Below are 24,438 nucleotides of genomic sequence, written 5' to 3'. Positions count from 1 at the left end.
AGCTCTGCTTGCTTCACACCCAAAGAAAGGATATCTTACCTACACAAACTCACATCTCACCTTATGCTAAGACAATCTGAAAGCTTATTTTTTGATTGTTCAGAATCTACTGTGATTGAAGATGTCTCTAAACAATATAATTAAGACATTAGACAATTTTATATATCAAATGTCCTGATTTATTTGTTCTTTACTATTTATTGTATTTAATCCTTCCTCTTAGAGTCATAGAATACATGCCTCAATGGTATTTTTTGAAAAGAATCTATAGAGATAGCATAATTTCTGGATTCTTCCCTTTTTTGTTTTTGTTTGTGGGTTTTTGTTTTTTTTTTTTTTTTTGATAGGGTCCTACTAGATAGACCAGGCTAGCCTCAAACTCAAAAGAGATCTTTCTCCTTCTGCCTTCTAAGTACAGGGATTAAAGGTGAGCACCTCCATGCCCAGTCTGAGTGCTTTCTTATGTGAAAATATAGTTTGTACTTTCATATGACTGATGGATTTATTAGTAGATATGTCTGAGTTTTATCCATCACTTTGTTTAGCTTTTGTTTTTCAGACAGGATCTCACTACATAGGCCTGGCTGGTCTGGAACTCAGATATCCACCTGTTCCAGCCTCAGGAATGCTGTAATTAAAGGCATTTGCCACCACTCCCAGTTTTAATTTAGCATCTCATACATTCTGCTTATTTTCTAGTTTTGAAAACTATAGATTAAAAAAAAAAACCTATATAGCCTTTCTCTCTAGAAATTTCCTGTAGAAGCTTTGTGTGTGTGCGCATGTGCAGTGATTTTTGTTACCTCATTGGCTCTTTTAAGATGACAAGCCCCATCCTTCTTCCGTTCAGGAGGCTGAAGCTGTCTTCCTCTTTTGTGCTAGTTTGCCTTCGTTGATGGTCTAGTTCTGCTTGAATCCCACTGTCTCTTTTTCTGCCCCTTGTGTTCTTGGACAAATCTATAGCTGAGTGTCCCAGCATCCAAACTGTAGCTATGTAAATTCTATTTTCCAAACCTGAGTTTATAGTTTTTAAGTTCGGTTCACATGTTTGTCCCAGAGTTTTGGAAAGCTCCTTTCATTGCAGCTCATCTAATTATGTAATAAGTGACCCACCCTCAAACATCTCCGAAGTAATACATTAAAATTGCATTGAACACTGTCATATATGTCTTGCATTAGTGTTCCAGAGAAGTCACAGGTTTTGTTTATTTATCTCCGTAATTCCTGTTTATGTTACTTACATTTTGTTTGTTCGTATAATAAGTTGGCTACTATTTTTATTCATACCAGTTGGGTGGTCTTTGGTGAATATAATAGTTACAAAGTAGCCAGGTCCTTTGCTCCCTGCAGGATTCTGTTGTAAGTGGAAGAGCTCAGGATACTGGGATGCCTCCGTTCCCTGGCTGCATAGGTCAGGAAAAAGCTGCAGGGTATCTGAGTAATTTGGTTGCTCTTCTACTTCCAGCAGACCTTCTGTGACCACTTTTAAGACTCTGCACTTGTGAATTTCCTCTCATCACAATCTCACTTCTTGCTGCTAGAATGTCCCTTCCTGTAAGGCCATTTGAAAAGCACAGTCTTTTCCGTACAGGATTAGATTAGACATTCTTATTTGTGTATCAGGTTACTATAAATTCTACAAACATAAAAATGATTTCTATACTATCCATAGTATATATTCCCTGTGCAGTATTTAGAACATTATATGTTACTGTAGATATTCATTAATTTGGACTGATTTTCAAGAAGTAAAATATTTATATGCCTTAGAGATATTTACCAAGTTATATATAAAATATCATGTAGTTTATAATTGTAAAAAATTAAAACAAGTCAAAAGTCCAACATAAATTATTGAAAGTACTGTATTTATAATTCATGGCTTAAATATTTAAAAAGAAGTATGTCATTCCAGAGGGGCAGTCTCCAGGGATCAGTAAAATATATTGTAACTTAATCAAAGATCAGCCTTTTCATATACCATATGTAATTATTAGTATATATATATATATATATATATATATATATATATATATATATAGTGTTTCAAAGTTTGTACTTTACACAGTTTAGGATGAATTAAGAATTTAAAATCTAAGTTATGTAATGATGCGATACTGTAATGGACATTCAGTAAATAGATCATTTTTTTCTGTTCTTCCAGAAAACAGCTCCTTGAAAATGGTGAGGTAAAAGCTCTCATTCTTGGTAGACTTGTGTATTAAATCCCACTTGAAGGATAACTCACAGAGGTGTAGTCTTCCTGCTGCTGCACATCAGTGCTGCTTGGATTTGGGGCAGTGGTAATCATTTCTTCTGGGCTTCCTTTCTCATCTGACCTCACAATTGAACAGTAATAGGGATTTGAAAGCCAATCAGAAAATGCAGACAAATTACCAGAAGTTTGTGTTTTGTTTTGTGTGTTTCTATATCTTCCTCCTTATACTCTATGGTATAGATACATGGGTTTTTATTTTATTTATTCATTTATTTTACAGAGTCTTATTCTGTACATACACAGTTTGTATTGTAAGAGTAGGCAGCCCTCCACTCCCACCCCCAAGTCAGTACAGGATGCACCCAGGCACCAAATTCTCAGCACCAAGATTTATTACCCTGGGAGGTCAAGTAGGGGTGGGAGCTGCCTCTGGTTCCAGTAGAAGCAGACAGCCAGCAGCAGCAGCAGCAGCAACAGCAGGGTTTTTTTTTTTTTTTTTGTTTGTTTGTTTGTTTGTTTGCTTTTTGCCTTGTTTTGTTTTTTGTTTTTCCAGGAGTAGGTTTTTAAGGAAAAAAGGGGGAAGTCTGTTCTAGAGTGAGTGGGTAAGTCCTAATTGGATATGTTAGCCAATGTGTCCAAATAATGAATTTTGATTATTGGACCTTGGAGTTTTGTCTTAGTAATGAGTCAGTAGCCAAATAAGGAACTAGACCTTGGTGGCTTGCTTTAGGATATAATCGAACGGTGTAGTAAGGGGAGGAGTGTAAAAGGCAAAACCTGTGAACACCATATTAATCATTGTCAGATGCTCAGACTTTTAGGGAGCCCTTCATGTATCCTAAAGCCTTTTGCATTCCATTAAGTAATCTTTTAAAATTTTTTATGGTCGCATGTCTGTTATTTGTTCTTCTATATTGGTCATCAAGTTTGTTTCCTGTTGGGACTGTTAAAATATCCTCCAGAATGCTTTGACCATCCCCTCAGTAAAGTCCTAGAAGGAATGTGTAAGTCAAAGTAATTGGCCATTCTCTAGGATCTTGAGAGTTTGGAATTACAGAAATTGATTATTTCACTATTTTAGTGTTTGTTTCATTTCATTCTGAAGTTCAAGCTGACTATTTTCCTTTTAATAAATGAAAATACCACATAGTTGTAGGATATTTGTACACTTTGTGAAGCTGTGTTGCTGTGATTGGTGTAATAAAAAGCTGAATGGTCAATAACTAGGCAGGAGCTATAGGCAGGATTTCCGGGAAGAGAAAGGAAGAGGAGGAGGAAGCTAGGTGCGCAAGAGAAGCTAGGAGACAGGGAGATACAAGGAGGTACAAACTGGAAGAGAGATAACACCACGTGGCAGAATGTAGATTAATATAAATGGGTTAATTTAAGTTATAAGTGCTAGTTGAGAGAAGCCTAGGCTAAAGGCCAAGCTTTCATTATTTGGGAGCTAGCTGGTAGGACAGAAAAAGACTTATTACACCACATATCTGTAATTTAGTTGAATATTGGTGAATTAGGATGTAAATATTTAGTTGCCATTTACTTAGATTGTTACCACATTCACTGCACATTTTTCTAGTAAAGTTAATGTTGTATGAATGTCTCAATTAGGAAATTTTTATTTGAAACTGTTGCCCTATGGATCCCTCAGCTTTGTTAAAGTAGGATAGAATGTTGCCTAGCACAAACACTTAGACCAGTCTACCTTAAGAGTAGTCTGGGCTATGTGCTGCTCTGATTGCTTGTAACTGAAATGAAGTTTATATGAAGCTTTCTGTGTTTGTCCCCTTGTCTTCCTCCCCTCCTTGTTCAAATCCTTCTCCTGATGTCACTTTTTCAGTGAGGTCCACTGTGCTGACACTCATTAAGATATGGTGTCCTCACTGTGGCCTTTCACACATTCTTCACTGCTTGATTCTTTCCTCTCCTCCATCTTGCCCATTGTTCTCATCACTGTCTAATCCATTGTTCTCATCACTGTCTAATCCCTTGCAACTTCTTCATGTACAGTGAGTTACCAGTATCCCTTTCTAACTAAATGCACTAAGGTGTGAGCCTCACAAGGGCAGATTGCTCAGTGTTCTATTTGAAGCACTCAGAAAAGTTCTTGGCAGAGATTATTATATTATTAAATCTTAGCTGAGTGGATGAATGCATATATTAGTAAGCTTAATGCTATGCTGGGAAATCTCTTCCCTTCAGTATAAGAAAATTTAAGACACTTTATTTTTAATCTGTTAATTTAAAAATGTATAAAGTGCAAAGGTCACTATTTTGTGTTTTGCAGTTGATTTTTCACACCTTGCAGTTGCTGGCATTCACAGCTCTTGCCATTTTAATCATGCGCTTGAAGCTGTTTTTGACACCCCACATGTGCATTATGGCTTCCTTGATCTGCTCCCGACAGGTAAGCCACCCATTCTTGAATGACTGTTATTCTAACAACTAAAGCAACTGCTGTGGAGCTGCCATGGCTTTGCTGAGTCATCCAAAATAGGAAAGCATTGAGTGCTTTGAGTTAACTATGCTCAATGACTGTAAATGTCAGTTGATTCATTGTCAGCAAGAGAGTGGCTTTGAAAACATTTATAGACTATGAGTGATGTTTCTGAGACAAGCAATTGAGTATTCCTCACCCTCTGTTATCATCATGTCTACAAATATAGTCTTTTAGCATTTACATTTGTGAAGGGGGTTTGGGCCCATAAACCCCCTTAACAGCACATTTCCAATACTGAGGAGATCCAGAGTTGCTGTGGGATGTTCTGTATGTTAAATGTATTGCTCTGATTGGTTAATAAATAAAACACTTGATTGGCCAGTAGCCAGGCAGGAAGTATAGGTAGGACAAGGAGAGAGGAGAATTCTGGGAAGTGGAAGACTGAGGCAGAAATATACTGCTAGCTACCGCCATGACAAGTGAGTTGTAAGATACCAGTAAGCCATGAGCTATGTGGCAAAGTATAGACTAATAGAAATGGGTTAAGATATAAAAACTAGATAACAAGAAGCCCGCTGTGGCCATACGGTTTGTAAGCAATGTAAGTCTCTGCATGTTTACTTGGTTGGGTCTAAGCGTCTGCAGGACTTGCAGGTGAGAGAGATTTGTCCTGACCATGGGCCAGGTAGGATTGGAGAAAACTCCAGCTACAAATGGCACCCAACATGGGGCTTGAGTTTCCACCTTAAACCTGAGAATATTTGATAAACAATTCTAAATGGAGCCAAAACCTTAATCCTAGTGTCTGGCTACAAGTCATCACTGGAAAGACTCTCAATTCTTTCAAAAATCACAAAATATTTATTTGTAAGAAGGTCCAGGCACTCTAGCATGTTGGCTGTTTGTGTGCAGCAGATGAGCATTCCATGTGTCTGTGTACTGAGATAAAGGGTAATCCACTTTGGATTCAGTAAGAAGGTGAGAATGTACTTTTGATCCAATAGTACTCTTCATATAAGAAATATAAATAAATGTGTGTGTGTTTTTTTTTATTTCAGCTCTTTGGCTGGCTTTTTTGCAGAGTTCATTTTGAGAATGTTGTCTTCGGTATTCTGACAATCATGTCAATACAAGGTTGTGCAAACCTCCATAACCAATGGAGCATCATGGGAGAGTTTACTAACCTGCCTCAGGAAGAACTCATACACTGGATCAAACACAACACCAGGCCAGGTGAGATGTTATACATATACAATATAAAACACACACATGTGTTTGTTTGTCAAATACAGCTAGGCATTCCAGGTGTGTGTGTGTGTGTGTGTGTGTGTGTGTGTGTGTGTGTGCACAATTCTGACTTGTGGTAGTTCAATTGTCTTTACAATAGTCTGGAAGAAATAAACATTCATCAGAAATTGTGTTTCAATTTTGATTGTCATCATTCCCCAGATCTAGCCATGACACTCTCTTACTGTGCTATAAGCTCCAGCATGCCACTCCATCTCTAAAGGAAAAAACTGACACTCCTCACTGTTCTAGGCTCTTAGTATTTACTGATATGTTTTCATGAAGTTGTATTTAGTTCAAGGGCTTAGTTATATATGGAAAAAAATGTTATTTCAGTGGACCTAAATAAAATGCCATATGTTTTTTATATATAAAAAAGACCAATTTTTGTAAATAAAAATAATCTTAACAATTTTTAAATCTTAAACATTTACTGTATTAAAATGTCAAGAATGAAGTTTTTGGTCTTTGACTTAAGACAGAAGGCTGAATAATTGATTTTGATGTAATTATTATATCCAAGTTTATATTTTCAAAAATGTATACCAACAAGTAATGAAGGATTTGAAGAGCTGGAGAAACAATAAAATGTAAAAGGCAACTAACAAACTTTATCATCGATATTATAAAACACCTGTTTACTTTATGTGTATGTATATATACCTGTATGTGTGTGCATCATATCCATGCAGATTTCTGTAGTGGTCAGAATAGAAATCCAATCTCCTGGAACTAGAGTTACATGTTGTGAGCCTCCATGTGGTGCTGAGAACTAACCCTGGATCATCTGCAAGAAGTTAGTGCTCTTAACTACTGGGCTGTCTCTCTAGTCCCCATATTGTGAATATTGAAACACTGAAGTACAGCATTTCCTTCTAACAAATCCACATAACTACAATTCACAACAACAGCAACAAAATCATTTGAAAAAAATGTACTATGACATTGGCCTTTTACATAGTTCATTGTACCACAGCACAGTTTTCCTTCTGTCTAGTTTTCTTCCTGTAGTGCCGGTCCTTAAAGTACAGCAGGAAGCTTTGGTGAAGTAGGTAATGGTAAGTTTGGAAATGTTTCAACTGTAGAGTCTTGGCAGATCAAACTTTGCTATGTTTGTGCCTATTTATCTATACAATAAGAAAAATAGAATTCACCGAGTTGTCCTACAAACCAAGTCACAGGATCCTTATGAAAATATCGTGTGTGGGGTCAGTGAGAAGGCTCAGTGGGTAATGGGCACTTGCTGCCATCTCTGAAGATAGGATGTAGGTTCCCAGGCCTCATCTGGTAGGAGAAAACCCATTCCCAGCAGTTGTCTTCTGTCCTCTCATATGTGAATCCACACATGCTCAAGTGTGTGCGTGCGCACACACACACACACACACACACACACACACACACACACACACACACCAAATAAATAAGTAAAAAATAAAATTTTAAAGTATTGTGCATATCTCTTTACCACCAGTGAAGCAAAGGTAAATATTACAGAAGACAAGGAATAGATATTGAATAATTAAAATATCTACATCAGTGGCCATTATGTAAGGATCTTTCTTGAACTTTTTATTTTCTTTAAACTGTTTTCCTAAGAAATGTTATCTGGTTTCCCAGATGCTGTTTTTGCAGGTGCTATGCCTACAATGGCAAGCATCAAACTATCTACACTGCATCCAATTGTGAACCACCCACATTATGAGGACGCAGACTTGAGGTGAGTGGTCACCTGCATCTATTGGGTAGAATTGCCATTACTTGCTACTGGCCCTTGGAAAAGGGGAAAATGTGTTTGTTTACACAGACATATGTTTATCTACATATACTCATGTATACATATTCACGTAAACATTTTTCTATTCATCTCTGGAATTAAAAGGATGTACAATGAAGCTGGGTGTAGAAGGCACACCTGTAATCCCAGCACTTGGGAAACTGAAGCATGAGAACTGCTGAGTTCAAGGCTGCCCTGGTGAATCCCAGGCCAACCCAAACTATAGAATGGAGCCTTGTCTCTAACAAAGAAACAAAATTCATAACAATTTCTAAAGGTACCTGTTTCTTCTGACATAGGTTAAATAGAGCCTAGAATCTGAATCAATCATGAGCAAAATAATGTTACAGGGCTAGAGAGATGTCTTAGTAAAGGGCCTGACACATTGAGATGAAGACCCCCAAGTCAGGTTCTGTACACTCAAAGCCAAAGAAAGACATCCAGCATTGACCTCTAGTCTCCAGACATGCACACACACGTATACACCCATACAAACACATACATGAGCCAGACACATGTACATACACACACACACACAAAAATGGTGCTCACGTATGGGGGTTATATGCATGAGAGAAAGACACACACAAGCAGAGAGACAGAGAGAGACATATCTGGGGACCAGAGGTCAGTGGTGGATGTCTTTCCTGATTGCTCTGCATCTTATTCTTTGAAACGAGGTCTATTGAGGGTAGTGTTCAGCTAGGCTAGCCAGTGAGGTTCTAAGATCTTCCTGTCTCCAGTTCTCCCTGTGCTTGGGTCACAGATATGAACAGATGTTCCTGGTATTGGGTGTAGGGGACATGAAACCAGGTCTTTATCACAGTGCAGCAGGTATGGATTTAAAAGCTATTTTGATCAGTCTGTCATTTGTTAAAGAAATCTTTTTCTCTTACTTTTTGGCATACTGCTAGAATAAAAATTTGAATTGATTCAAAATTTTGTCTAGTTGTGGTGATTGAACATCCCAAACAACGTTCAATTTGCTCAGGTACAAAACTTTCTATTGTTCTGTATTTGAATGAATATCCTAGCATTTCAAAATTTTATATGGAGCTTTTCCTATCTGTAGTAGTATCCTGGATGCCCATTGTTAAATACTCACTTGGCAGTTGTTTCTCAGAGGGGAAATCCATATTGATACAAGACTCAGCTCTTTTATGGATTATATGAAGAAACGTTTACAACCTGAGCTATCAGCCTGACACCCAGTACAATTTTAAATTAACTTCAAACTGCTTTAAGGTTTAGCATGTTCAAAACATAAATATTTGTGTGAAAACCAATCTCTCAAAGCAATTGCATAATTTATGACCATACATATCTTTCTTCCATCCACTGAGGGTTACAATATCAGTTTGCTAGCAACAGTTCTTTAATCTGTTATCATTTATTTTAAAATCTATTTGTAATTGTTGTTTTTAAATTTAAAGGGCTCGAACAAAAATAGTTTATTCTGCATATAGTCGAAAATCTGCACTAGAAGTGAGAGATAAATTGTTGGAATTACATGTGAATTATTATGTTCTAGAAGAAGCATGGTGTGTTGTGAGAACAAAGTAAGTATCAATGTTATGTATAATACGGTATGTTGTAAAGCAAAAAAAAAAATCACTTCACATTATTATATAATGACAAGATGCTGCTACATAGAAGTCCTGATTCTTTAAGGCTTTATATTTTAGATACATCTCATTAAAATATTACTATCGCATAAGGTAAAATAAGTTCATCTGGAGAAATTAAATTGTCTTCTCATAATAGCTATTAAATTTATATTTTTTAATAACTCAGTTTTCATGTGACCTTTTATATTTACTTTTCACTGGTATATATATGTATATATACATCTATATATATGTGTGTGTATGTGTATATATATACATATATACATATATACATATATACATATATACATATATATATATAGAAACATAAACTGTATACAGATTAAGAAAGTAAGATGATGTTTTAGCACAGGTATTCATCATATAATTCTTTAGTCAAGTTAAAATATCTATTGTAAATATATATATATATTCCATAATTTTTCAAATTTTTATATTTGATGTCTGAATTATAAGTGAAGTATATTTATCTGTTATTCAATTATATTGGATGCATGAAGCTTAAAAATTTCTTGTAACTATAGATGACATAAGTAAATACATTATAAATTTTTTTGAGATTTGCATTTTCAAAAATGGAAAAAACAATGTGTTCAGTGGATTTCTTGAGTTTATTATTTAGATTTCTGGGCTGAGATATCAACAGATCCAGGCAAGTAAATTGCCTATAACAACAATTTCATTCTTCAGTCAAAAGATCAAAATAGATTCCAGTGTCATTAGAATGTATTATGTATAGTGTCCACTTTCAAGTCAAACTTTCCGTCATACACATGATGGGAAAAACGGGACCCAAACTCTGAAAGTAGGAAGTTATCAGAGACTGATTCAAAGTATTTGATTAAGCATCTAGAGCCCATATTCAGTATTCAAATGATTAATATAATAGTCCTGGGGATACAGTTCAGCACTCACCTGGCATGTGCAAGGCCCTGGCTTCTGTTCTAGGACCAACGAAAATGGGCCATGCATTTAATCCCAGCACTCAGGAGGCAGAAGCAGGCTGATATCTGAGTTTGAGGCCAGCCTGGGCTACAGAGTGAGTTCCAGACCAGCCAGGACTACATAGAGAAACCCTGTCTCAAAAAACAAACAAACAAACAAGGGGGGGGTCATGAATTAAAGTAGAACATGCTACTAGCTAGTGAAAGATACCGCATCTCAACAGAACTAAAGCCACCTCTGTTGGGAAGTCTAGAGGTGAAATAGTTCAAACAAAACATTTGAAAATGCTAAACAGCAGAGTTCATTTGATACAAGGAAAAAAGCAGTGAATCTGAATTAGCAACTAAGAACAAGACTTATCTAAATTGTTGTAAGGAAAAATTGCAGAGCCCTGGACAACATCACTAAGTAACTGAACAAGAGGGGGACAACTGGGACCTGAGGGAAGGAGAAGACTGGTGATAGGAAACAGCAGTTGAAGAAATGTCCGGTCTCTGAGGTTTGAGAAAGAGAGACCCACAAAGTTCAACCAGTCCATTTAGGGCAAACCTAGTTTGAAAACCAGAGCAAGGCACACTGCAGCCCAGCAGAAAGACCAGAGCAGGGCGCACTGCAGCCCAGCAGAAAGACCAGAGCAGGGCGCACTGCAGCCCAGCAGAAAGACCAGAGCAGGTCGCACTGCAGCCCAGCAGAAAGACCAGAGCAGGGCACACTGCAGCCCAGCAGATAGACCAGAGCAGGTCGCACTGCAGCCCAGCAGAAAGACCAGAGCAGGGTGCACTGCAGCCCAGCAGAAAGACCAGAGCAGGGCGCACTGCAGCCCAGCAGAAAGACCAGAGCAGGGTGCACTGCAGCCCAGCAGAAAGACCAGAGCAGGGCGCACTGCAGCCCAGCAGAAAGACCAGAGCAGGTTGCACTGCAGCCCAACAGAAAGACCAGAGCAGGTTGCACTGCAGCCCAACAGAAAGACCAGAGCAGGGCACACTGCAGCCCAACAGAAAGACCAGAGCAGGGCACACTGCAGCCCAGCAGAAAGACCAGAGCAAGGCGCACCACAGCCCAACAGAAAGGTCAGCTGGAGGACTGTCTTGAAGAGAAGAAGGAGCATAGCATGATGGACACCTGACTTCTCATCAGGAAGAGCCTGCTTGTCTGATGCTGGAGTGAGCAAAGCAGTGAATGAAGACATCAGGAATTCTATGTTCAGTGAAACTCCATCTGTACATGAGGGTTGGCTAACAGGGTTCAGGTCAATTGCGTCTCAGTGACATTTTGCAAGCAAACTTCTCTACATTGTAGAGAAATGATTTGGCTCAAGTGGAGCGCTGAGAGCTTGCACATGTTTATCACCGCATTGTTCTTCTATGAGAATATTTTAAAATATAGCAAAATAAAAGAAAATATCAGCATATTTTTCAGCTTATAGAGTGAATAGTACACATGACAATAATAGCACAAAAAAAGAATAAATGGAAATATAAAGCTTTATTTACTGAAAAGAATTTAGCTCTACTGCCCAGTAAAAGATATTTGAACATTTCTGTTTGTAATCCATAAACAACCACTAAAATGCAAAATGTAAAAATAAAATTAAAATGAGGTAATAGATAATGTAGTGCTATTAATAAAAATATTTACTTAACTTCAAGGAAGGCAAGTAGTTCTTATCAGATAAAATAGATATTAAACCACATCACCAAAGGAAAATGGCACAATGCTGAACAGTTCAACACAGGGTGATAGAATGATTGGGACTATGAATATTTGAGTGTAAAACAGAACATGAGTATATGAGTCAGACAGTTCAGAAGCAGAAACAGACCAGTAATACATTTAGATATTAAAATGCTTAGCAACTGATACAAAAGCTATGTTGAAATATTCAAGGATATACAACATCAAAAAATTAACATAACCAATTAAAGTATACATAGAACTCTGATACTCTCATAAAAACTAATAGACACACACACACATACACACACACACACCCCATTCAAAAGCTAATGCAGCATAGACTGAGGGATAAAATACAAATCTGAATATTATATATATGTATATATATATATATGTGTGTGTGTGTGTTGTGTGTGTGTGTGTATAATATGTATGCATTTAAAACAGTTGGAATTGCATTCTTTGACAATATGGAATAAGATTAGAAATTAATAACAAGAAAGATATCTGGAAAAGGTCTAAATAATTGTAATTTAGACAATGCAATTAAAGGTCAAAGACAAAATCACAAGGGAAATCCTAAAATATTTGTACTAAATGAAAATGAACACAGCATGTCAGAGTCTGTGGTCACAACACAGTAGGAAGAAGTGTGTGACTTTACATAAAGAGGCATAGAAGTCATTAACTGTGTACATGAGCCTGTCATCTCAAGTAGTTGATATAATTGATCCCAACTATATTTTCAAGGGACAGTGGCTTATCTCATGAATGCAATGTCTTAAATTTGTAATATAAGTAAAATAAAAAGCAAATTTCTATGATCATTTCAATAAACACAGAAAAGGCATTTGCTAAAATTAAGCATCCACTCAGAGTAAAACTCTTGAGAAACAGTGTGATAGTTATATGTGCCTGCAATTAAAACAGATAATAAACTTAACTGTAAATCCAAAATGTGAATGTTTTGCAAGGAAATAATTGGGACCTTATGATAGATTCCTTAAATCAAATATGATAAGTATGACACAAGAATGTATTGGTAAATGGAACCTCCTTAAAATATAAACCTTTCATAAGCAGAATAGTAATAGAAGATAATTAATAGAAGTAATATAAGTAATAGTAATGGAAAATAAGTCACAGTTAGAAGATAATATTTTTGAATCCTGGGACTAATAAAGAACTTTATCTAGATATAGAAAGAACTCCTAAAGTTCAATAAGAAAACAAATCAATTAAAATGGGCAAATGCTTGGACACTTCAACAAGAAATTCATGAATGACAAAGAATCATATGGAAAGATGTTTGGTGTTACTATCCACTTACAAAGTGTACCTTAAGCCCACAAAGTGATATTTTTTCTTTATTATTATGTGTTTTAAATTTTATACATCAGCCATGGTTTCCCCTGCCCTCCCCCCTCCCGCCCCACCCCCACCTTCCCCCCAGCCCCTCCCCTCATTTCCCATGTCCTCCAGGATCAAGGCACCCCTGGGGATTCATTTAAACCTGGTGGATTCAGTACAACCAAGTCCTGTCACCTCCTTCCAGACTGAGCAAAGTGTCCCTGTGTAAGCCCAGGGTTTCAAACAGCCAGCTCATGCACTCAGGACAGATCCTGGTCCCACAGACTAGGTGCCTCCCAAGCAGATCAAGCTATTCAATTGTCTCACTTATCCAGAGGGCCTGATCTAGCTGGGGGCTCCACAGCTTTTGGTTCATAATTCATGTGCTTCCATTCGTTTGGCTATTTGTCCCTGTGATTTTTGCAGTCTTGGATTCAACAATTCACGATCTTGCAGACCCTCCTCTTTCTCGACAGTTGGACACCTGGAGCTCCACCTGGGATCTGGCTGAGGATCTCTGCATCCACTTCCATCAGATATTGGACGAGAGTTCCAGCACGACATTTAGGGTGTTTAGCCATCTGATCACCTGACTAGGTCAGATCAGGCTTTCTCTCAACCATTGCCAGCAGTCTACAGAGGATGTATCATTGTGGATTTTTGGAGACCTCTCCAGCACTCTGCCAATTCCTGTTCTCATGTGCTCTTCATTTTTCATGGTCTGTTATTCCTCATTCTCCCTTTCTGTTCTTGATCCAACTGGGATCTCCTGCTCTACTAAGCTTTCTTTCCCTCAAATCTTGCCCTTCATTACTCCCACTGTCATCCAGGTTGTTCATGTAGATCTCATCCATTTCTCTGTCATTGGGTGATCCCTGTGTCTTTCCTAGGGTCCCGTTTTCTAGGTAGCATCCCTGGAGTTGTGTAGCAGTCTAGTCATCTTTGTTTTACATCTAGTATCCTCCAATGAGTGAGTACATACCATGTTTGTCCTTCTGAGTCTGGGTTACCTCACTCAGGATGATTTTTTTCTAGATCCATCCATTTGCCTGTAAACCTCATGATGTCATTGTTTTTCTCTGCTGAGTAGTACTCCACTGTGTATATGTACCATATTTTCTTTATCCATTCTTCCGTTGAAGGGCATCTAGTTTGTTTCCAAACAAAGCTGATACGAACATAGCTGAGCAAATGCCCTTGTGGTATGATTGAGCGTTCCTTGGGTATATGCCCAAGAGTGCTATAGCTGGGTCTTGGGGGAGATGGATTCCCAATTTTCTAAGGAAGCGCCATATTGATTTCCAAAGTGGCTGTACAAGCTTACATTCCCACCAGAAGTGGAGGAGAGTTCCCCTTGCTTCACATCCTCTCCAGCATAAGCTGTCTTCTGTGCTTTTGACCTTAGCCATTCTGACAGGTGTAAGGTGGTATCTCAGAGTCGTTTTGATTTGCATTTCCCAGATAATTAGGGATGTTGAGCAATTCCTTAAATGTCTTTCAGCCATTTGAACTTCCTCTGTGGAGAATTTTCTGCTTAGTTCTATAGCCCATTTCTTAATTGGACTATTGGGCATTTTGATGTCTAATTTCTTGAATTCTTTATATATTCTGGATATCAGCCCTCTATCAGATGTGGGGTTGGTGAAGACCTTTTCCCATTCTGTAGGCTGTCGCTTTGTCTTGTTGACCGTATCCTTTGCTCTACAAAAGCTTCTCAGTTTCAACAGGTCCCATTGATTGATTGTTTCTCTCAGTGTCTGTGCTACTGGTGTTATATTTAGAAAGTGATCTCTGGTGCCAATGCGTTCAAGAGTACTTCCTACTTTCTATTCTATCAGGTTCAGAGTAACTGGATTTATGTTGAGGTCTTTGATCCACTTGGATTTTAGTTTTGTGCATGGTGACAGATATGGATCTATTTGCAGCCTTCTACACATTGACATCCAGTTATGCCAGCACCATTTGTTGAAGATGCTTTCTTTTTTCCATTGTACATTTTTGGCTTCTTTGTTAAAAATTATATGTTCATAGGTGTGTGGGTTAATGTCAGGGTCTTCAATTCGATTCCATTGGTCCAGTACCAAGCTGTTTTTATTACAGTAGCTCTATAGTAGAGCTTGAGGTTGGGGATTGTGATGCCTCCAGAGGTTGTTTTATTGTACAGTATTCTTTTGGCTATCCTGGGTCTTTTGTTTTTCCATATGAAGTTGAGTATTATTCTTTCCAGATCTGTGAAGAATTGTGTTGGTAATTTGATGGGAATTGTGTTGAATCTGTAGATTGCTTTTGGTAAGATCGCCATTTTTACTATGTTAATCCTGCCTATCCATGAGCATGGGAGATCGTTCCATTTTCTGACATCTTCTTCAATTTCTTTTTTCAGGGACTTAAAGTTCTTGTCATATAGGTCCTTCACATGCTTAGTTAGCATTACCCCAAGGTATTTTATATCATTTGTGGCTATTGTAAAGGGTGATATATCTCTGATTTCCTTCTCAGCTTGTTTGTCTACTGTATATAGGAGGGCTACTGATTTTTTTGAGTTGATCTTGTATTCTGCAATGTTGCTGAAGGTTTTTATTAGCTGTATCAGTTCCTTGGTTGAATATTTGGGGTCACTCATGTATACTAACATGTCATCTGCAAATAGGGAGAGCTTGACTTCTTCCTTTTCAATTTGTATCCCCTTAATCTCTTTATGTTGTCTTATAGCTCTGGCTAGAACTTCAAGTACTATATTGAATAAGTAGGGAGAATAAGGAACAGCCTTGCCTTGTTCCTGATTTTAGTGGTATTGCTTTGAGTTTCTCTCCATTTAATTTGATGTTGGTTGTTGGCTTGCTGTAGATTGCCTTTATTATATTTAGGTATGTTCCCTGTATTCCTGATCGCTCCAAGACCTTTATCATGAAGGGGTGTTGGATTTTGTCAAATGCCTTTTCTGCATCTAGTGAGATGATCATGTGGTTTTTTTTCTTTGAGTTTGTTTATATGGTGTATTACATTGACAGACTTTCGTATGTTGAACCACCCTTGCATCCCTGGGATGAAGCCTACTTGATCATGGTGGATAATTGTTTTGATGTGTTCTTGGAGTCTGTTTGCCAGAATTTTATTGAGCATTTTTGCATCAATGTTCATGAGGGAGATTGGTCTGTAGTTCTCTTTCTTTGTTGCATCTTTGTTTGGTTTAGGAATCAGGGTAATTGTAGCCTCCTAGAAGGAGTTTGGTAATATACCTTCTGTTTCTATTGTGTGGAACAATTTAAAGAGTATTGGTATTAAGTCTTCTTTGAAGATCTGGTAGAATTCTGCAGTGAAACCATCAGGTCCAGGGCTTTTTTTGGTTGGGAGACTTTTAATGACTGAATCTATTTCCTTAGGGGTTATTGGACTATTTAAATGGTTTATCTGGTCTTGATTTAACTTAGGTATGTGGTACCTATCCAGAAAACTATCCATTTCTTTTAGATTTTCCAGTTTTGTGGAGTAGGGGTTTTTGAAGTATGACCTGATGATTCTCTGGATTTCCTCATTGTCTGTTGTTATGTCCCCCTTTTCATTTCTGATTTTGTTAATTTGGATACTCTCTCTCTGTCTTTTGGTTAGTTTGGATAATGGCTTGTCTATCTTGTTGATCTTCTCAAAGAACCAACTCTTTGTTTCATTAATCCTTTGTATTGTTCTCTTTATTTCTATTTTATTGATTTCAGCTCTCAATTTGATAATTTCCTGGCATCTGTTCCTCCTGGGGGAATTTGCTTCTTCCTGTTCAAGGGCTTTCAGTTGTGCTGTCCAGTCACTAGCGTGAGGTTTCTCCAGCTTCTTTATGTGGGCATTCAGTGCTATGAATTTCCCTCTGAGCACTGCTTTCATAGTATCCCATAAGTTTGGGTATGTGCTGTATTCATTTTCATTGATCTCTAGGAAGTCTTTAATTTCTTTCTTTATTTCTTTCTTAACCCATTGGTGATTCAGTTGAGCATTATTCAGTTTCCATGAGATTGTTGTCTGATAGAACACAGGAGGTTATTCCAATTGTTTTGTATCTGTTGAGATATGCTTTGTGGCCAAGTATGTGGTCGATTTTAGAGAAGGTTCCATGGGGTGCTGAGAAAAAGGTATATTCTTTTTTGTTTGGGTGGAATGTTCTGTAGATATCGATTAAGTCCATTTGAGCCATAACATCAGTTAAGTCCATTATGTCTCTGTTAAGTTTCAATTTGGCCGATCTGTCCAGAGGTGAAAGTGGAGTGTTGAAGTCTCCCACTGTTAATGTTTGGGGTTTTATATGTGATTTAAGCTTTAGTAATGTTTCTTTTACATATGTGGGTGCCCTTGTGTTTGGGGAATAAATGTTCATTATTGAGACTTTGTCTTGATGGATCTTTCCTGCGATGAGTATGTAATGTCCTTCATCATCTCTTTTGATTGATTTTAGTTTGAAGTCTATTTTGCTGGATATTAGGATGGCTACACCAGCTTGCTTCTTAAGACCATTTGATTGGAAAGTCTTTTCCCAGCTTTTTATTCTTAGGAAGTGTCTGTCTTTGAATTTGAGGTGTGTTTCTTGTATGCAGCAAAAAGATGGGTCCTGTTTTCGTATCCATTCTGTTAGTCTGTGTCGTTTTATAGGTGAATTAAGTCCATTGATATTAAGGGATATTAATGACCAGTGATTGTTCGTTCCTGTTGTTATTTTTATTTTTTGGTGGTAGTGTGTGTGTACTTCTCTTCTTTGGGGTTTACTGCTGTGGTGTTATCTATTGCCTGTGTTTTCATGGGTGTATCTGCCTTCCTTAGGTTGGAATTTTCCTTCTAGTGCTTTCTGTAGGGCTGGGTTTGTGGATAAGTATTGTTTAAATCTGGTTTTGTCTTGGAAGGTCTTGTTCACTCCATCTATGATGATTGAAAGTTTTGCTGGGTATATTAGTCTAGGCTGGCATCCATGGCCTCTAAGTGTCTGCATTATATCTTTCCAGGTCCTTCTGGCTTTCAAAGTCTCCATCGAGAAATCAGGTGTTATTCTGATGGGTTTGCCTTTATCAATCACTTGGCCTTTTTCATTTGCTGCCCTTAATATTCTTTCTTTATTCTGTACATTTAGTTGTTTAATTATTATGTGGCGAGGGGACTTTTTTGGAGGGTCTTGTCTGTTTGGTGTTCTATACGCTTCTTGTATCTTCATAGGCATTTCCTTCTTTAAGTTGGGAAAGTTTTCTTCTATGGTCTTGTTAAATATATTTTCTGTGCCTTTGAATTGGTATTCTTCTCCTTCCTCTTTCCCTATTATTTGTAGGTTTGGTCTTTTCATGGTGTCCCAAATTTCTTGGACATTTTGGGTCATGACTTTGTTGGGTTTAGTGTTTTCTTTGACTGATGAATGTATTTCTTGTGCCGTATCTTCAACACCAGAGATCCTCTCTTCCATCTCTTGCATTCTGTTGGTTATACTTACCTCTGAAGTTCCTGTTTGTTTACTCCGATTTTCTATTTCCAGCATTCCTTCTGCTACTGTCTTCTTCATTTTTTCTATTTCCCTCTTCAGGTCTTGGACTGTCTCCCTTGCTTTTTCATGATTTTCATTCAAGGATTTATTGTTTTCTTCTGCTTTAATTGTCCTTTCCTCTAGTTTTTTTTATAGCGTTCTTCCCATTTTTTGTTTGTCTGTTCCTCTACTTTATTTTTGATTTCTTCTATATTAGGCTCTAGCCTCTTCATGATGTTACTTATAAGGTTGTTTTCTTCTCCTTCCATTCCGTGATGTTCAGGTCTAGCTGTTGGAGAAGGGCTAGGTTCTGGTGATGCTGTATTGCTCTTTATTTTGTTGTATGTACTTCTGCCTTGATGTCTGTCCATCTCCTCTTGTGTTCGTTCTTGGTCTTATCAGTGTACTTGGTCCAGAGAGAGTTGACAGAGTTAGGGAGCCTCTCTGTGGTCCAGATGGAAGCTCTGGGCCAGATGGGAGCGCTGGTCCAGATGAGAGTGCTGGCCAGATAGGAGCTGGGGGGCTGAACTCTGAGTCTCGGGAAGTCCCTGGGGTCTCCTTATTTTGTCCAGATGGGAGCTCCTCTTGTCCAGATGGGAGTTCCTCTGGTCTCTGGTCCAGATGGGAGTTCCAGGGCAGGGTGCAAGCTTGGGGCTGGTCTCTGATTCTCAGGAAGTGGCTGGGGTCTCCAGCAGATGTGTGTGGGGACAGGGTGTGGAGACTGCAGTGTCTGTCTGCAGTCTTGGAAAAGGGGAGCCTTCCTGCAGGGCCTGCAGATTGGCAGGAAACTGGGGCCAAGTTGGTCAGGTCCTCCCGGGGTGGCCTCCAGTGGTGGGACCCAGGCGCAGTTGCCTCTCTGACTATAACCCAGGCACTCACCTCTGGTCCAGATGGGAGTTCCCACAAAGTCATATTTTTATACCACCTAGTACAATGTTTAGAGTTGAAAAAGAAACTCTTTCAAGTATTGCTAACATGGAGGCATATCTACTACTCTTATATATCAGTTGCATGATAGAATGTGGTACAACCACTTCATGACAGAACTTTACAGTCTCATAAGAAACCCAACACATGCTCTATGTATTTGCTTAAGATTAAAGAAGGAATTTATTGGAGCTGAAGAGCTGGCTCACCAGTTAAGAGTATGTTCTGCTCTTGCAGAAGACCTGAGTTTAGCTCCCAGTACCCACATCATGCAGATTATAATCCAGCTGCAGAAGATCTAATGCCCTCCTCAGGCCTTCACAGGCACTGAAACACACATGGCACACATACACACACACACACACACACACACACACACACACACACACTCATAAAGTAGACTTTTTTTAAAAAAGCAGCCATCCATACTTATAATTGTATGCAATTATTCACATCAGCTTTTTCAATAGCTGCAACTTAGAAATAATTGAAATATGGAATAACAGGTGAATTAATTGCTAAAGACTATTGGAATATTTAGACAATATAATACCACTCACCAATACATACAATATGGATAATAATTATATTTAGGAAAATAAGCCATACAAAATTAGAAAGGAGGCAACAATTCCAGAAAGTACACACAAATCTACAGTGACAAGAAGTGGATGTATGGTTATGTTTTGAAAGGCATTGATGAAAAGAAGAGTGAACTGCAAAGAGCATGGATGAGCTGTGGAGACAGTTATGTTCCCTGTTTACACTGGTGCTCCATGGGTACATAAGTGTATTAGAAAGTGTCAGATTGCAGCCTCTATGTGCCGTATATTGAGTAATTATTGATAAATTATATATTATTAAGTCTAGAACATCTGATATGATATTTAAACTTCTCACACTTCAATAAGAAACAATACAAAATTTGACAAATTTGGTTAAGACATTGTACCAAAGAAGTTATTTGAATGGCCCATAACAAAGGTAAAAAGATTACAATTGTGAAGACTGATGATACCATATGTTTATGCAAATTTGAAATCACATACACTACAGAAATGGAAAACAGTATAGTCACTCTGGAAGACAACGTTGAAGTTGTTTATCAAGTTACAAATCACACTGAGCACTCCACTACAGTTCCACTGCTGGGTGTCTGCCTAAAATCAGTTCTAATGTGCTTCAAGTACCCCAAATGTTCAATAATTTGAGAATCAACCAAGAAACTGTGGTCTTCCATGTCATAAAATACTACTTAGAAATGCAAAGGCAATAATGCTTATAAGAAATATAATATTCTAATTTCATCTCTTGTAATAAAATATTCAGACAAAAAGCAATGTATGAGGCAGGGGGAGAATTATGGGTATTTATTTGTTTTACAATTCAAGGTTCATCATGAGGAAAGTCAAGGCAGGCATTCATGAACCTGAAAGCAGACTTTCTTGTTCTTACCTTATTATTGCACAGGTTACCTTAGAGTTTTAGACCTAGGAACTCACTTCAATACCAAAGAAGTGTGTCAGGAACCATGGAGGATGTTCCTTGCTGACTAGCTCACAGGCTTATGCTCATCTAAATTTATATTTGTATTTTAAAATATTTGTGACTGTGTGTGTGTTTCTCTATGTGTGTATGCCACATTTGCAGGTATCTATGAAGGTCAGAAAGGGGCATTAGATTCCCTGCCTGGAGTTACAGGCATTTGTGAGCCACCTGAACATGGGTCCTCTGCAAGAGAAGTTTGTGTTCTTAACCACTGAGATGCCTCTCTAGTCCCTTTAGTCCCTAGATTTCTTATGTAATTCAATAGCACCTACAATGGGGTTGGTGCTGCTCACAGGGGGCTGTGCCCTCGAGTGCAGACTCAAGGATCAATTAGCTATCAAGACAATCCCCCACAGATGTGCCCACAGGCTACCTTGATCTATTCCGCAATTGGAGTTTTCTTTTCAAGTGTTTTTAGGTTGCAGCAACCTAACAGGTGAGCTCACCAGGACAAACTGTATCTAAGGTATCAACAGCCCATTTTTTAAGATAAGGAGGCCAGAAATGAAAAGCTTACACAACTTATTTGCACAAAATTTTAAATGCTGTAATATAGAAAGTAGTTCCATGCATGCCCAGGCCATGTTTGGGAAAGAAGATTTGACTACAGGAAAGGCATAGGGAACATGTTAGGTGATAGGAATGTCTCTGCATTGGTTGTGATGATCCCTACATATAGTTAAACTTTACATGGGAAATATCAGGATTTTATATGTTATATTTAGAAATATGCATTAAAAATTTGATGTCAGTTTTGCCTGACTTCTTCCAATTATTGATTCCTATGTAGTAGGATTACTCTCTATCAAGACACATTACACCACTTAGTGTACTCTTATAACCATGCTCCCCCAAAGTAGAGGGCTAAAGAAAGCAACTTAGCCTAAGAACCTCCTTCCTCTGCCTGGATATATATTTGTCTACTAATTCGGGGTACTTTATGTAAAAAAACAAAAAAACAGATGTCCTAAGGAATGTAATCAGCTGTCCTTTCATTTATCTCATCCAACTACAGACAGGTCTTATGACTGGATGGGAATAGTGGTCCACAGGTATACTTATGTCTCATATTGCAGGTAAACTAGTTCAAATATAGATTTCTGACTCCATATTTTGCATTATCAGCATATGTTGACTGGGGCTGGAAATGTAGCATGCTTCATTATCCTGAGCTTAATGGGTTCTGGAGTTATGGTTTTAAGATTTTAAGTAGTTAAATCAATTAGCCTCTGGAAAATTAGAAGCCATTTCTTAATTTGAATTTGCTAATTTATTTAATATGGCTATTTATCTATGCCCTTTATCTTTCAGACCTGGTTGCAGTATGCTTGAAATCTGGGATGTGGAAGACCCTTCCAATGCAGCTAATCCTCCCCTCTGTAGTATCCTGCTCAAGAATTCCAGGCCTTACTTCACCACAGTATTTCAGAACAGTATGTATAGAGTCCTGAAGATTAACTGAGAACAAGGCTATCCATCATTCTGTGCAAAGATGTATGTCAAGAAAGAACACTTCCAGCCTTACAACAATAAAAAATCACAAGCTTTACTAAGAGACACTTCAAAAGAAGATACAGTTATTTAAAGTTTTCTGGTTACTAACGATAAATCACTTCATTGTTACATCGACTGTCAGCATGTCAAGCTAACCTCATAAATGATTAAGTCATCTCTTACATCTTCAACAAATGTTCGTTTTAGTTTTGAGGAAACATGTATACAAAATAACAATGTAATTTAAGAAACCAAGGATAAGTAATTCCTTTTCAACCCAGCTAGGCATGATGCTTCAGGTTTCCCTAGTACCTGTGGATCAGCCCAGACCCTCTGAGCCATGTAGAAGAATGAAGACTTGAGGAACCTGATGGTGGTGGTGGCCTCAACTCTCATGTGCTTTGCATTTACTAGCTACCCCTAAAGAGAGAGTTTTACTAGCTTTCAAGAACCTTTAAAAATCATTTCCAGTCCAAGTGTTTCTAAGCACTTTGGTTTGTAATAGTTTGTTTGAATCTTGTGAAGATTATTAACTCTACCAGATAAATATTTGCCACTGATTAATTTCCAGACTAAACCCAATAATTATTAGTCTGTCAGTAGAATCCCGTTGTTTTCTTTTAATAGCAGGCAAAATAAAAATTACTATGGAACCAAATCAAATTTGGGAGTAATCATCAGTAAAGAAAATCCAGCTGGGTTTACCATGTGAGGTTTTCAGGGGCTAGATTGTAAACAAAGCAATAGCCTTCTCATCTTGGTGGCCCCTGGCTTGCTGAGTATGGTCTGTGTTTTAAGCCACCATCTTTTGTGATACATATTTTAAGTCATCACTTATTTTTAGTTTATGATGAAGATGGTATTGTCTTATAAATTTTATCTCCCAATAAAAGCTATCTGTCATAAATGCTTTGGGGATTGGCAATTACCTTGAAAGTAGAGTGAATATGTATCTGCTACAAATTAAGCATCTTGGAGGTTTTATACTTACATTTTCCTTATATTTTTGGCCAGCCATAAGAGATTAGTCAATTTCACAGTAAACTATTACTTACAATAGGTAAGCAATTATATATAAAATTACTATAAAAGTTGGAAAATATTTTAATGCTGGACACAAGAATGCTGTATTGTGTAGATTTTAACATTTTCAAGTAATTCCTTTTGTTGTGTGGATCAGAGAAAGGAAAAGATATAACATTCATTAAAGTGACATGTTCAGAACAATGTCACCAGAGGGATATTTTTAGAGTAATTATCAGAATTAAACAAAAATGATACAAGCTATGTAACCAATAAAATGTTCCATACACATAATATTTTCCTATGAATTTTGTTATTTTCCTGTACAATGCTTATTAAATCATTTTAAAGGTCCACAAAGACTCTCTGTGTTTTCTTTTATGAGGCTTATATTTTGAAATTAAAAGAGCCCTGACATCATAGGTTGCTGGGTGTATTAGCTGGACTTACTGGCACCAATCTTTAGCCATTCCAACCATTTTGCATGGTCTCACCGGGAGGCAATGTACTGTGGTAGAGAAAGTGGGGATGGAAAATAGCATTGACTAAGCTTGATTCCTGGTTCTCGCAACTTGATCTATCACCATCCATTCATTCAAAAAGATATTCCTACTCATTTTGTGGTAGGTTCTGTGCTGA

At 37.7% G+C, this 24,438-nt stretch overlaps 1 protein-coding gene across 1 annotated transcript in view; it reads left to right on the top strand.

The window, feature by feature from the left end:
• Dpy19l2 (dpy-19 like 2) overlaps positions 1-24,117 on the top strand; it is a 106,805-nt gene extending 82,688 nt beyond the window's left edge. The window contains exons 17-22 of the mRNA XM_036193314.1: positions 2,165-2,189; positions 4,506-4,625; positions 5,717-5,891; positions 7,563-7,662; positions 9,153-9,278; positions 22,594-24,117. Coding sequence (XP_036049207.1) covers positions 2,165-2,189; positions 4,506-4,625; positions 5,717-5,891; positions 7,563-7,662; positions 9,153-9,278; positions 22,594-22,744 — 697 coding nt within the window. The 3' untranslated portion in view covers positions 22,745-24,117. The remainder of the gene's footprint in view (positions 1-2,164; positions 2,190-4,505; positions 4,626-5,716; positions 5,892-7,562; positions 7,663-9,152; positions 9,279-22,593) is intronic.
• Positions 24,118-24,438: the final 321 nt, after the last annotated feature.

Source organism: Onychomys torridus, chromosome 7 (assembly GCF_903995425.1).
Source record: "Onychomys torridus chromosome 7, mOncTor1.1, whole genome shotgun sequence".
NCBI lineage: Eukaryota > Metazoa > Chordata > Mammalia > Rodentia > Cricetidae > Onychomys > Onychomys torridus.
Note: the sequence above shows the minus strand (reverse complement) of the source record. Positions and strands in the feature narration are given on the sequence as shown.